The following is a 15,724-nucleotide window of genomic DNA, read 5'->3' on the forward strand; positions in this document are numbered from 1 at the left end:
TCCCTTTCACTTTGGCGAAAGTTTCCGCATTGCGTGCTGGCTGGAGGCGCCGTGAAAGGAGCCGCAGGTGCAGGGCGTGGCATTCGGTCCTGCCACCAAAGGTGGTTCGTTTGTCCTGTCAACGCGCCAACTTTTCGGCGATTTTCCCTTGGAAACTTCAAGCTAAATTGATGCTGGGGTCAGAGACGGCCAGGGAAGATTCTGCAGTATTGGAAGAGAAATATTTTAATCTACTTGAAAACGTAACCTTAAGGTGTTCGGTTTTCCCTTAACTTCAATGAACATTTTTTTTCATTTAAAGTAAACTAGAGAAGTCTCTTGTTTGTTGAAAAGGTTTTACGGGATTGTTTTTCTTAGTTTTTTAACTCTTGCCCACAGAAACATTTGTAGACACAAAATTTTGAATTTTATAAAGGCGTTACAAAAAGTCAGAAAAATGTGGGAATCGTATTGCTTTCAATCTAAAGGAAAACCTGAATTTTGATATTAACTAACTTACCAACTATCTAGAGTTGCATAATATTAATTCACTTTTTACTGGGTCCGATTACTAACATGCTGTTCTTGGTATCATAATATTTTATGAACTGAAGAACAGATCCCACTTTGGAAAGTTCGAACTACCCCTTTTTGTAGTTATCTGCTCTGCAGGAGAAACTGCAAGGTTTTCGGTGGCGAGCGTAATTTTTACCTCTTTCAACTGCTCGACGCGCGTGCGGACAATGATACGTGGCTGTTGTCCGTACCTGATCCGCAGGGCAGTCACGTAGTGCTCCGCAGTGGGGAGCACTTGGCAAAGTTAACGGGGCAGAAGTTGGAGCTCAGAAGTTTGCCCATTACGGAATGCCGCGGAATGCACTGGTGCAGTGGCTCCTCGGAGGGGCACACTTAATTAGAATGGCGGGCATTAATCTTGTGGCTAATGCCACGTTGAGATCGAGCGATATCGGTGGACAGGCGCAAAATTGCCGTCGCCGAATGCTCTAGTACCACTGGCGGCCCCACCACCGCCCTTTGGGACTGCGTATATGTACGACTACGAGCAGAAAATTATTTAATTCTATTTTTTCAATTTGATTTCAATGAAATCCACACGACGTCGTCAACATTTATAACATGTGTAAATGCTTTGGCTGCATTTTTGAGTGTGACAACATTCGGGCCACACCATCTATGGACTGAGTGGGGGCCCGAAAGAGCATTGGCACAAATTTCTTGTACTCGAACAGGGGAAAGATGCTACATGAACAAGAACAAGAAAGGCTGGCCACTGCATTGCATTGTTCGCGGGTTGTTCTTGTTGCTGCCGCCGCCGTTTCGCGGGGGTTATTTATATAAAAACTTAAAATATATCAACAGATGCCTATACAAGTCCTGGCGCATATTTTCCTATGTTCTCTTCTCTGTTGTCGAAGTCATAGCAAAGTTGGCAGCCAGACATAATTTAGCGAAAACGAAATGAAACTAAATGATAAATGGCTTACATGAATGGAGGAAATTGAATACCCTAGACGGGCAGCGAAAAAATCCAGAAAATGTCTTGGCTAATTCGACTTAAGGGATAATGAAAATAAATTATTTGGTAGAAAAAGATAAAAGCATGAGTAACTCATTAGTCGAATCTCGTTAGGTAAATCGATAAATTATTTGTCAAATGAATTTCCTAAACAGCTCTTTGTGGGCACTTTGTGTTATACAGATAAGTATTCCATTTATATTTAGTGGTACAACATCCAGAATATAAGATAGTAGAAGATTGAAATTGGTTTGAAATCGATATGATATCAGAAAACTACATCAAGAACAAAGAAGTCTAAATAAATAATTTTCACGAATCGCAATCAAAATTTTTAAAAAGGTTTTACCAATTTTGGAACATTGTAGTATTCTGAAACGCGATCTAGCAACATTATGGTATTAAAGGAAAGCTTATAAGACCAATAGTATCCACTTAAACAATGGTGCTGTCTATGCCAGTTGTTGTAGACACTAAGATGGAACTTGAAAGGAAGTTGTCCAAATCGCATTTCTAAGCAATATTATTTGGTTGCACCTATTTATCTTAAGCGCCTTATAAGGCGCTACACCCTTGACAGCAATGACTTTGGAAGCCCAATCAGTTCCCGAAATCTTGACCGCAGAGATCGCAATCTAACGCGGTGGCCTAGGCGAAGTACCCGAAATCAGAACACTTTGGTACAATCGAAATGATGTGCATCCGACCCTCCGGTTCGCCACCCTCCCCGGGAACGCCTGATCCCCAGCTAGCGTAGCATATCGCGAAATTCATCAACATGTTACTAGATGAACAATTGTTCAAGATGACAGGGAGATGGGCGTGGGGCTGGCGGGCCGGGACAGAACTTATTTAAATGCAGATGTCGGAGCGCAGAACGAATCACTCTGATTGCTGTCGCTGTTGGATTTACACGTCGTGAGTGTCGCTCCGTCCGCAATCCGTAATCCGTAGTCCGCAGGAAGGATAACCGATCTGTCTGTATCCTTGCAGTGCCGCCCGAACCAAACTAACCAAGAATGTGTGACGAAGAAGCATCAGCCCTGGTTGTGGACAACGGCTCCGGCATGTGCAAGGCCGGATTCGCCGGAGACGACGCGCCCCGCGCCGTGTTCCCCTCGATCGTGGGCCGTCCCCGGCACCAGGGTGTGATGGTGGGCATGGGTCAGAAGGACTGCTACGTGGGCGACGAGGCGCAGAGCAAGCGAGGTATCCTTTCGCTGAAGTACCCCATCGAGCACGGCATCATCACCAACTGGGACGACATGGAGAAGGTCTGGCACCACACCTTCTACAACGAGCTGCGCGTGGCCCCCGAGGAGCACCCCGTCCTGCTGACCGAGGCGCCCCTCAACCCCAAGGCCAACCGCGAGAAGATGACCCAGATCATGTTCGAGACCTTCAACTCTCCGGCCATGTACGTGGCCATCCAGGCCGTGCTCTCCCTGTACGCCTCCGGCCGAACCACCGGCATCGTCCTGGACTCCGGAGACGGTGTCTCGCACACCGTGCCGATCTATGAGGGCTACGCCCTGCCCCACGCCATCCTGCGTCTGGATCTGGCCGGTCGCGATCTGACCGACTATCTGATGAAGATCCTCACCGAGCGCGGCTACAGCTTCACCACCACCGCCGAGCGCGAGATCGTGCGCGACATCAAGGAGAAGTTGTGCTACGTGGCCCTGGACTTCGAGCAGGAGATGGCCACCGCCGCCGCCTCCACCTCCCTGGAGAAGTCCTACGAGCTGCCCGACGGCCAGGTGATCACCATCGGCAACGAGCGCTTCCGCACCCCGGAGGCTCTCTTCCAGCCCTCGTTCCTGGGCATGGAGTCCTGCGGCATCCACGAGACCGTCTACCAGTCCATCATGAAGTGCGACGTGGACATCCGTAAGGACCTGTATGCCAACAACGTGCTGTCCGGCGGCACCACCATGTATCCAGGTGCGTACCTCCCACTCCTCTATATGGGTTCAGATCTTAGGATAATAAGACTTCTATTTTGCAAAGAAAGCTTTTTAAAAATCTTTACTGATCTCAAATCTGAAATAATTTTCGGTCGATTTAAAAATATCTCGTGAAAAAAGATTCCGCCGAGTCCGCATTCAACGTTTTAATTTATCATTCGCTAGCTTTTCATGTAGATTAATTTACACTCATTAACCATCACCCAAAGAATACCCTGCTCTTAATTATAGCCGGTACAAATGCAATTAATTATAGCACAATTATAAGTCTTAAGTGGGATTACATCACTGTTCTATAGCACCCCCTAATGCTTTCTACTTCTGACATCCTCAGGTATCGCCGATCGTATGCAGAAGGAGATCACCGCCCTGGCCCCGTCCACCATTAAGATCAAGATCATCGCCCCACCTGAGCGCAAGTACTCCGTCTGGATCGGTGGCTCCATCCTGGCCTCGCTGTCCACCTTCCAGCAGATGTGGATCTCCAAGCAGGAGTACGACGAGTCCGGCCCCGGAATCGTCCACCGCAAGTGCTTCTAAGCACCCAAGCAACTAGACCAAATCAACATCTCCTCGGACGCGGCTCTGGTGTTTGTCTCCTACGTAAGACACTCGACCAGCCTCCGGCGCCGAGGATGAGGACGCAGTTCAGTGAAAAGTATCTTTAAAATTACATTTAGTTGATGGAGAAGTTTTTAACATAGATAGAGAGAACAAGAGAAAGAGAACAGAAGAGAAAAAGACCGGAAACGAGCGGCCACGCCTTCTTTTTTATTATCATTGCTATTTTTATTTGATTTGACTCGGAATTTGTATTGCTTGATTCGCCCGCCAGCGAAGAAAGTCGCCAAAACAATCGGTTCTAACGTACAATAAAAACCAATAACCCATGTGAATCGAATCCATGTCGAACGTCACAGAAATGGAGGAGGAGGAGGCGACTCGGAATGCGTGCTGGGGAAACTTTTCTAATTAGGCCTCGGCGAATGTCAATCAGGCACTTGGCCGGCCAAAACTTTTGTTCCCGGACAGCTGGCATGGCAATCTGAGTGCGCGTATCTGTATCTCTGCATGCTCGTCTGTCACATTTTGTTTGTCCTGCCCGGATGGATTTCGCACACGCAGCGGGCGAGGTCCTGGGGAAAATTACTTCTGGAGGACAGACATCGTGTTTCCGAGTACAAGGAGAGGTGACAGTCTTAGCTGGCTCCCAACTTTCCGCCAACATAAATGTTTGTGCTCAACTTTTGGCTGAAAACTTTTCAGGTTTCGCCAAACTATGCATAAACCAGGTGCCAGAAACTGTTGCCTAATTAGTTAGGGCCAAACTTGCTGCAGTCGTCAAAGAAGAGTGTAACTGAGTTTATTGGTTTAATGCCTGCTAAGTCGCCATCAACACGGAACTCTTCTAATGACTTGGGACCACCACTTGCAGTTCTGATGTTAAAGGGTACCCGAAAAAGTGTCCCAAATAGTTGTCAATAGTTGACAATTATGATTTTAGAGCCTCGTTTCGGGGGTTCGAGCCCATAAAGAGTTCTATGGCCTCACCCGTAATTACACTTTTAGTCCGCCGTTCTCTCACTGACGTCATCGGTCCATTGGACATTGGGCCCTAGTGCGGTTCATTATCCTCCCACCAGGCGAACAGGCAAATTAGCGCCGGCAGTTGGCATACAACTAAATGTTTGGCGGGACTGGCTGGTCCGAAATGATTGGAAAGGCCTGGCTGGAAATCGCCACTCAATCAATCAGTGGACACAGCGGGCAAACCGAATATGCCCCAACTGAGAGGTTGGTGGGGTTACAAAGCATAAGAGCTCGTTTAAAGCAGGACTTAGGGGCTATTAGAATGATATATAACACAGTAATCTTGTCTCTTTGGGCTTTTTAGTCTGTCCTTATTTTCCCGTTTATTAATTTGTTAACAATGAAAATGATGTTTCCCTAAATATTCACTCCAAAATGTCCATTATACACAATTTAAGTAAAATTGGATAGATAAATAGACTTTCCTAGTCACTTGGCTTTAGACTGTAGTCATTCAGGTTGTAATAAATTAAGTGCAAACATGTTATAATCAGTTACCTTTCATCCAGGATATCAAATTGTCTATCATTTCACCAAATGTTTCCAGTACTTTTGCTTGCCGGTCTTGTCTGCACATCAAATTGAATTTAATTACGGTCCGGCCAGAGCAGTCATATAGTCATACTCCCCCGGAATCATCCCCATCCTCTGCCCCGTCCTTAGGGTAATCCTGCGTCGATTGTTTGTCGCTTTCAGTTTGCGGAAATGGTTTTGCATTTGCTGCAACTGCAACTGCAACACCGAGCTGCAAGTGTTGTGTGCGGCTTGTTTGTTTTATGCTAATTTAATGCACTCGCCTCCAACAGCCACCCTCATTGATACCATTATAATTTGGTGTTAATTCCGAAGGCAAATACTTCAATGTATTTGCCGTTTTCATTATGCAGATTGCCCAGGCGCAAAGTAAACAAGCTGGAATTAAAGCCCAAAGTTGACGGGTTATCTTTCCTCTGCTGGAAGCTGAGTGCGTATAACTACAAGGGTAGTGAGTCGGGGGCTCCACAAAAACTTGGACTTGATGGTCGATGGTTTTGACAAGCTAACAAATTGTTTTCCCTGGCTGGAGGTGCACCACATGCGGACAGGAAATTAATAAAGAAAAGGGCTCCACCATGATACCAGACCCCTCAATCTTCATCAGCCCGGGCGTCTTTACTCATGTCCCACTGTCCCCCTAATGCTGCTCTTCCTCTGGGCTCAACTGACCGCAGCAGACCCCGTAATTGAGGCGACTCTATCAACATCTTGGCCATCACCATCAATTTTCGCAGGCTGCCCCAAATTTAAATTTATATGCCAAATGGCTGAGACTGACATTCCCCCGAAAAGGGGAAAACTTTAGCCCACGCACATGCGGCTCCCTCACCTTCGATTCTTTTTGTTCTTAGTAATTTAAACTTAAATTCAATTAATGCACAGCAGGTGCAGGTGGTATTCGACCCCCGGACGAAGGGAAATGAGAGGAATTAATGGGAAGCGGTTGGCAAATGTCAAAGTTGAGCGATTGCAGGTAACCAAAAACCGACATTGGAGCATTGCCGACTTTCAAAGGTCGTGATTAAAGCATAAACGAAAAAATGGTGTGGTAAATATGAAAAACAACAACCCAACAATGAAAATAAAATGTTTTGTCATTAAATAACAAATAACAATGTAATTTTTTTATATTTTTACATTGTTAATATTTTTTTATTCATTAATAACCTTATTTTACTCCCATATTTCAGTGCCAAACTGGACTGATATTGAGCTTTTAATGAATCAATTAAAACAACTCTCAACGAGGTAAAAAATAGTGACGATCGCACCGTCAACATACAAAAGTTCTGATATCAACTTTTATGACAAAAATATATTATGTGATGTACTAAAAATATACAATTTCTAAATTTGTCTCTTTTGGCACGCAGTTCCTTGCCTACACAGATATACTGGTTAGTCACTACGTATACTGCCATCCTCAGTGATTGAGCAAACATAAAATACTTGTTATGTAAATATGTTAAATTTAATTTTTTTAGGTAATGTTTTCTGCAACATAAGGACTGAGAGATGACTTTTCGGTATTGATTTCCGCAGGAAAAGTTTCTGGCGAGACCCTCAATATTTAATATGCCGAACAATTTATATAAAACAACAAATCAAGTGTAAGACCCCGCCACATCGGTTTCATTCTGGAGAAATTATTGACGCGCCTTGCCCTCTCAGACATACGGACATATACGCACATCACTCACTACACCCTTCTGATGTGTCCCTACAGGACTCAGTGCCCTTTATCCCTTTTGCGTGGGCTGGTTCGGGCTTGAGCCCCATGAATGAAGCGATTATCGCATCTTTGTCAGCAGCATCAACAGGAGCAGTTGAGGCAGGCATCCCGGTGACGTGAACCAGCACAAACAAACCCCACGGGACGGACCCGTCTCCTTTTTATTTTTCTCCTCATCTAGGATTGGCAGAGGTGGGAAGTATCTAGATAATTGAACCCAGTCGGTACCTGGCAGGTACCTGTTACGCTCGAAACTTTTCGCAGTATCTATAGATTTGCAATCGCATGGTATTTAGATGTTTGAATATTCAATACATATATCATCGTGGCCTGAAATAGACCGCAAATATTTTTAAAAATTAAATTGTAATTTGTATGGCCTGGATAGTCATGGTTAACAATTCTAATTTGTTCACACCATTTTATTTTTTGGGTGAGGTTTCAATAAGTTTATAAGAAATCTAAGTAATCCGTGTTTTTCACTATTAATATTACTGTAAGTCTCGTAATGTACCTTCCAGCTTACTCATCACCGGAAAACCTTGGGATCTGCCTCACTCGACCAAAGCAAGGGTTTCATAAACATTCTTGGTGATATCATGGCAGATACTGGAGTCTGCTTTCTGCTGCCTGGCAACGTGGAATCCTTTTCCCTTGACAACATTCCCGCAACTGTGGGTCTGTGTGGGTGTCCGTCCTTCTAATTCAATTAATAGTTGCTCGCAATTAAGTGCAGTGATTATTGAAAAAGAGGAAAAGAAGGCATTACAATAAATGGCATTCGGGCGGAGATGGTGGCAGGGACTCGCTTCCCACACCGCCGTGATAAAGTGGAGAGTTCCGACCGAGCTTAAGCTGCGCCAAAGACAAGGGCGGGGAAAGTGCAGAGAGTGACAGAAAGAAAGCCAGTATGGAGCATGTGAAAGCGAACTGTTTTTTAATGCCCATCATTCCGCTTCAGCTTAGTGCCGATTGCGAGGCTCTCGAAGGGATGACGGCAAAGCCCGAGCGATGATGTGATGAGTGCAATCCAAGAGCTTGAGCATACATAATTACCGGACTGGGGACAGAATGCCGGCTAAATGGGGCAAACTGAGTTATATAAGAATTGTGGAAGCGGACTGACTGTGGCGGTGTTCCATCACCCAGCACTCTGACATTAATTACCATAAGTTTAGCATTTTTAGCTGTGCTAGCGACGGGGAATTCAAATACGCCAAATCGTAAAAAGGAAGTGCTCCTACACAAGTCAGTGTGGCTCCGGGCTTCCGGCTGTCAACAGCTGCCCGAGTTGGCTGAAACAATTTGCATAATGGAGTAGGCGCCTCCAGCTTAGCTGGCCTTGCAGGTGATCCCCACCCTGTTCCGCCAATAAAGCTGCTCCCATATGCAGGTGAGGCAGATGTACTGCTGTATCGAGGGGATTTCGCACTAAGCAGTTGCTATTTATGGGACTTTAACTCAGTGGCGAGGCAGACAGCTTTCGGTATAAAAAATGTCTCGATAAAAGGTCAATAAACATGGAAGTTGGAAAGACGTTTTCATAGGAGGATTCTTAAAAATATCTTAGGATTTGCTGTTTTCTTGCCAACTTTGGACTGTCTGCTGTTCGAAAGCAAAACTTTAGCGCTTGGAATATTTAATTTGTTCCTTACGGTACTTTAACTCTTGCGTTGTCATATGAAGCGGCAAAATAGGCAAAAGTTCGGAACAACAAGGCCAGAAACAGACGCTAACATGCTAATATCTGACCCTGAATGCTGCTCAGTTGCTCGGTTTCAAGCGCAGGCAGCAAACTATTTTCATTTGCCAGTCGAACAAAGCCGCAAACGGGAAGGGCACCGCCAACGCCAATAAAAACTTTCGGGCTTAAACCGCAGAAAAGTTGAAAAGTTCGCTCTTGATTTTATGAATATTGACCGAATCAAATTCAATTGAATTGAAAGGGCGCCCGCACAGAGGGATCGCAACAATTGCTGGCCAGAAACTATTTAAAAGCGAGTTTCGGCTTCGGCCCAAGTGGAAACAATTGCAGTTTGGGCTTCCGTTTTGGCGCCGTTTAATTGCAGCGAGAACCTTTTCCAAGTGCTCGCACCACGAGATCCCTCCAGACCCATTGCTCCACGGCCTAATTGCGGTGGGGGAGGGGGGACAGCTCGGCAGTGGGTCTGGAAAACCCAATCAGGCAGGGAAATGAAGCCGTAGCACGAAAATCTTTTGTTAATGGTTCCCTTTGTGCCGGTTTTTTATTATTTGGCTGTAATTTAATAAATTTGCATTAGGTCGCCCTGAAATAGAACTGCCCTTTTCTCCCAGGGCTTGGGCTTGACTTGGTTTTAATAATAATAATAATAATATGGCTGAATTTAAAATTCAATATTTCCATATTACAGAGCTTCGGATATTGAAATTCCGACGCGGTCTCGGTTTGTTTGCAGTCCCATTGTTGTTGCTGCTGCCCCGGGCTTTCTTTTAATATTGCACACAATATGCACAAGGTGGAAGGGCCAAGTGGGCGGGGCGCTGGGCGGTGGGCGTGGCAGCTGCAAAATAAAGAAAAGTGAGCAAGGAAAGTGAAAAGGTCGAGCGGAATATGGCAACTGTTCCAGTGGCTTTTGCAGTTATTGTGAGAGTTTAGCTAAACGAGTTGGTAATGCCGGCGAGTTGTGGCCATAATTTACGTGCCCCAATGGGCTGTGCGAGTGGTAGGAGTGCTTTTCCAGGGGGGCAGATGGTCAGGAGATGGAATCCCAGCTAAGCTGAGGGCGGACTTCAGGCAGGATATTGAAATGGTCAACTCGAGCTGATGGAAATGGGCAGGAACGTCATAAAGAAGGTTTTTTATTGAATTAGAAACCGACAGAGTTTGTAAAGGGATTGCTATAGAAAAGAAACTAGTTCCAGCCTTATTTGTTTTCAATTAAATAGGTGGAAACCACAAACTTAATGTCCACTTCGCTGACACTCTATAAATCTCTTGCAAAATTATCGAAATTTGTCACTTTCCAACTAAAGTAACTAATTAAAAAATATTTCAGAAGTGCAACGGCCCCACTACTCGAATACAAATAGTTCCGCATTGATGGCCATTGAAAATGCCATTGATAAATATATATAGCCGTGCGGTCCTCTCGGTGGTATCGCAAATTGAAAATTGTATTATCCAAGCCGCAAAAACAGCGGGCATCAGAACAACAGCCATTTGGGGGCAGCGGGAAAACACAGTTTCAATATTAAAAACGTGCAAAACATGGCAATAACGACAATCGCTTGACACTTTGCTATTGACGCAGAATATCATGGCAATAAAATGGGAAACCACAATCAAATTTTGGAAAAAATTGACCAGCCATGGCATTTGAATTCGGTTTGAATCGGTTGGTTTTTTTCGTTACAGTATTTCGATGCGATGCGGATTGTTTTGAGCGCGGCAGGGATTATGGCTCTCTTAAAAATTGTTATTAATGGCCGGCTGCAAATAAAATTGTAAATTAAGTTGTAAGCTGAAAAATTAATTGCATTTCATGTGCATTAATGCAGGGTTCGATTCCCTCGCAGGCGAATTAATGCCGGCTGAAAATATTTGTGCTCGACAGGACACTCGATGTTTGATTTACGTCTAGGTGGGCTGGCGAACGAAGGTTGAATAATGTTTAATTGTTTGTAATGTGTGGCCAAAAGACCGTGACTAATTAAGATTTAATGGGATCCGCAGGGGAGCAGGACAGAGAAATTATGACTTCTGCTGTTGTTCCGAAACGGCGCCGAACAAGTTGTTACCATGATGCACCCTGCAGGCCTTCTCAACCGAAAGAGCTCCACCGCATTAGCACGTCATATCCGCAAATGCATCTGGTGCTGGCCAGCCAACATCTCATCACCCTCATCACCGTCATCACCCCCATCATCATCATCATCGTCGGGTTCATTTCAACTTTTCCCCAACTGAGCTATTCGGATCTGTGCAACACATCTTTCTCATTCGCATTCTCTGCGCTGCACACACAAAATCATTTGCAACACCCAGGCCAAACAGTTGTTGTTTTGTTACCATCATGCAAAATGCAAATGACACGCCATTACCTCAGAAAAACACAGGAACAACAACAGTAGTAGCAGCTGCAGTCGGGGAATATATAGTTGGGCTAAGGGGTTGAAGATGCTGTTTCCACGAATACTTTTTGTTAAGCCCTAATGGCTTTTAATTGTTGTATGAAATTGGGAAAAATGTTGCAGGCAGCGAAAGAATACCGGCATACGTGGCGTATGCGCAATATACTGAATACGCCTCGTTGGCTGCCAAGAGCAATAAACTCTAACGACGGTGAACTGCCAAATTGTAAACAATTCCAATTATGGCATTTAAACAGGGTGTATTCCAAATATTATTCTTTTCTACATGGAAAATTGCAGACCTAAATCAAAAAGGACTTGGTAACATTGTTTATTTTTGATACATTTTCAAACATTTACCTTCTGAAAATACAACTTATTCGGGGTTCAATAACTTGGAAAATCTTTATTTTGAAATTCACAAGTAAACGCTTTCATCCAGAGCCGGTGCACTGCTTTATCGACCAACGCTTTCTCTTAACTGACGCTCTTCGTGCTTTCCGCGTTCTCTTCTTTTTTTCTCTGGCGTTGAAATGAAAACAGAAGTTTTCTGCCCGCTGACTGCCTCTAGGCACAAATCACAAACAAAATCGGCCGTTGAGTAGGTCAAGACACTAACTCAATTTGTTTTCTAAGCAAAAAGTTATCGCCTTGCTGCACTCGTGGAGAAATCGGGCGACCGAGGTCAATCAAGACTTACCGCGCGTGAGTTTGGGCCAAGAGTTTCTGGTAGTTTTTTTGGATTTAGACAAAACATTGGATACAAAATCTTGAAATTGGATCACATAAGTATCGAGAAAAAACAAATACATTGCATTCATACGAAAAATGTATCTGAAATATTTTGCGAGTCTCCAAATAGTCAATTTATTTCTTCAAATATTTTATACAAGGTAAAATGTGTACAGGATGAAAAGAGAGGTTTTTGTTTTTGATTTTATCGTTTGCCAGTCAAATGGATTTCACTTAACAATTTATTTGTGCATGAATAAATGATGATAACAGAAACCTTTTAAAGCCAAAATAATTTAAATTTGTGGATTCCTTGACAAGGGCAAATAACTCGGTATGTTTCGCAACCGTTTAGTTGTGTTTTGTTTGAAAAGGTCATTTAATGTCTGCCAACCACAATTGCCAATTAAACTTGAATTTACGATTTGTTTCACACATTACCATTATGTGTTCGTTGTGCTAACTTCCAAAAACCTCAACGGCTTGAAAATCAGTCTTAATTGCCGTTTTTAGCTTTCACTTACTCATTTGCTCGGCACTTGGGTTTTTCCCGCCTGGCCATCCCCCACTAATTGCACACGTTTTTGCCTTCGTGCGGATGATGTTCCTCAAAGAAACAGAGCAGACTCGGATAGCTGTCTGTCCGCCCTGAACGCTCCACTGACTGACACCCAGTCGTGAGGACTGAAGAATGAAGTCTTCCCGGAGGAAGGAAGGCCGGCGGAAGGCGAAGCATTGTGTGCGGAGGAAAAAGTATCTGTTATTATGATTGTTTAGTGCTGTCGCCGGAAATTTCATTCAAGTGGATGGAGAAAGACAACAACAGCAGCCGTAGTGACGACTGCAGGCGACAAAACTGCAGTTCGTGGGACGTCTGAGTCCAGGGGAAGGAGAGTCACAGCTGAGGCACACTAAATAATAACTGCGCTGCAGAAAAACGCAACAAAAAGGTCCCTCGAATCATCCAAAATTTAAGAGCCCGAGGGAAGTGCACACATCCCATTTGATGCAATTATCTTGATTCTTCCGGTTCGGGTGGGTAAATACTATTCCTTGAGGAAGACGCCCCCAAGCGAGCGCAAATAAACTGGTCCTAACTGATGATGCAGTGTAAGTACCCGACTACATCTGCTGCTTCAACTGCATCTGCAGCCGTATCTGTATTTATGGTTACACTGCCCAGATGCTGGTGCACGCTATGAGAAGTTGCTTTGCATATTTCATGACGTACTCGGAGGAAAGGCGGAAGGGGTTCGACTGCCAGAAATTTCAGCATTAACTCGCACGACCTGAGGGGTCTCGGGGACCTCGGGACCCCATCCCATTGCTCGAGATCCTTTTCGCCTCCGCTCAGTTGGGCACAACTCAGCTCGTTTCGTCATTGTCTTGCCTCATACTTTGTTCGCCATAACAGTTTAATCATTCGAATTACATGCGTGAGCACGGGAACCGGGCCAAAAAGGAGGCGCACCCACTCGAGCCGAGCGTGTGTATGAATTATACACAGATGCGTTCTCGAGCTGCCAACCGAGTTGCTACAAAAGTTCCCCACCGGCTGGAAAGGATTCACTCTTCGATAAATACAAATTTCCAAGAAATATGGGCTCATCAATTTCTTCTCCCATAAGTTCAATATGAATTAATTTACTTATTGCTGATCTACCCCGGTTTAATCCTGAAATATCTAACATTCACACCATCACGCTTCTCTTTAAGACCTAGTCGGACTAAGTGAATTAGTTTGTAAAATGAGAAATCTTTATTTATTCTTCGAAATCAATTTCACCCGATAAAATACACTTATGTCAACGTTTTTTCCCAATCCTCGAAACATGCCAAATAGTCCCTTCTGGTACAACCATCAGCGCCATCTTCAATTTTTCATCTCCTCAATCGAATTGAAACGCGTTCCCCGGAGTGGCCTCTTGAGTTTTGGGAATAGCCAGAAGACAATCGGAGTTGAATCAGGCGAAAACGGTGGTTGCGGAACGATATGCGTCGAAATTTTGGCATAATGTTCACGAAGATCAAGTGAAATATGAGCCGGTGCATTATGGTGATGCAAAAACAAAGAGTTGTTGGCCCAAATTTTGGTCTCGTATAACGCTCAAATAAATAATATTATTACGATTTTATTGGCTTTAGGTATGACTCAGAGCTGTACTCTATTTTTATCCCAATCTATGTTGCTTATAGTATCGCAAAAGTTTCCAAGAGGCCCTCGGAAGCTGAAACAATAAATTAATAGTAGCATTAAGTATGTATACCGCGAAAATGCGTAAAAATTTATGTCGGAGGGTTTTTCATGCGAGTTCGCTTGGAAGTATGCAATGGTCCTGGTAGATTAAACTGCAATAATGGAGGAGGAGAGGGCGGAAAAACCAGGGAAGTGGCATTGGGAAGTGGTAAAGACAAATGCTTAATGTCCCGTGACTGAGAGAACTCATCGGGTGATGAGCTGGGGTAGAGTGCCTCCGAGGGCTGTTGGCAAAGGAAATCCGATGATATATGAAACATTAAGTCCCAAGGGAACGATTCCAGGGATTTACAGGTAAATAGTATCCGTTTCCTGCCCCTGATTTTTTTCTTAGAACTCAGGTCCTACGAGCTTTCGATTCAGTAACTTTTATCGATATGTGGTTATGGAAAACTCTTAATGAATCGTTGCCTAACGACTTTAAGACCAATGGAAAATATCAAATCATCACGATAAAGTGAACACACATACATGTAAACACATTCAAGTTATATTGAATTTATCTATCCGAAATAAATTCGTAGTTGGGGATGATTGCATATGGAAGACCAAAGGAAAAGTACCCAGGATAGAAGCTCGGTCAGGCGATACTCAATTATATTGGGAAAAACAAATTGACTTTAGATTGAAGTTTCCAGGAGGCACAGTTCGAAAAGAAATAATATATGCAAAAAGTTAGAAGCGGTAAGAATCTATAAAAGCATGAATACAAAATTAGGATTTTTTTCAAACATCATTTCGGTTCGATGAGAAATCCGAATGGAAAACCGAATCATTGTAGCAGAAATGCATGCTAACAATGCATAACGTTAAAACAAACACAAAATATGTCCGTAGATATGTGTAATCCCCAAGTCAATTAGGAAATCATCGTTTCTTGACGAAAACGAAAGTCATAACTGAAAGTCAAGAAACTTTTGGATAAACTTAGGACATCGCCGTCGGTTTTGTGAGTGATGGTCAACAGAAGCCATTCCTCGATGCTCTCCCCACTTAATCATTTCCCTCCTGTGAGAAGCCGGCACTTAAATTCTTGTTGTTTGTCCATTAGGGAACCCCCAGAAGCCCGAGACTTCGTGTTGAAATGTTAGCAAAACACATTTTCTTACAGTTCCGCCTGCTTCTTTATCCATCTTATGGGGGGAAGAAGTCCACCCAGTCCCTTAGTTCCCTACCATTATCATCTTTCCCGGCTTCGGCATCGGCATTGTCATTATCATTTTCGTTTTCATTTTCATTTCGGAAATGCCTTCGACGCACAAAGGAAACATTTGTCTTGC

General features: G+C 43.9%; 1 protein-coding gene across 1 annotated transcript; it reads left to right on the plus strand.

Moving 5' to 3' along the window:
• The first annotated feature begins 2,292 nt into the window (after nucleotides 1–2,292).
• Nucleotides 2,293–4,384, plus strand: Act79B (Actin 79B). Its single transcript, XM_017071519.4, has 3 exons — nucleotides 2,293–2,434; nucleotides 2,510–3,460; nucleotides 3,818–4,384. The coding sequence occupies exons 2-3, from the start codon at nucleotides 2,536–2,538 to the stop codon at nucleotides 4,021–4,023; spliced, it is 1,131 nt and encodes a 376-aa protein (XP_016927008.1). The 5' UTR covers nucleotides 2,293–2,434; nucleotides 2,510–2,535; the 3' UTR covers nucleotides 4,024–4,384.
• The last annotated feature ends 11,340 nt before the right edge of the window (nucleotides 4,385–15,724 follow it).

The sequence above is a fragment of the Drosophila suzukii genome, chromosome 3 (genome assembly GCF_043229965.1).
Source record: "Drosophila suzukii chromosome 3, CBGP_Dsuzu_IsoJpt1.0, whole genome shotgun sequence".
Taxonomy (NCBI): domain Eukaryota; kingdom Metazoa; phylum Arthropoda; class Insecta; order Diptera; family Drosophilidae; genus Drosophila; species Drosophila suzukii.

What these genes read in the sequence shown, in the direction of transcription:
- Act79B (XM_017071519.4), top strand. Translation starts at nt 2,536, where the DNA reads ATGTGTGACGAAGAAGCATCAGCCCTGGTTGTGGACAACGGCTCCGGC. An exon ending in CGGCACCACCATGTATCCAG is followed by an intron (nt 3,461 to 3,817) that starts GTGCGTACCTCC and finishes TGACATCCTCAG; the next exon opens with GTATCGCCGATCGTATGCAG.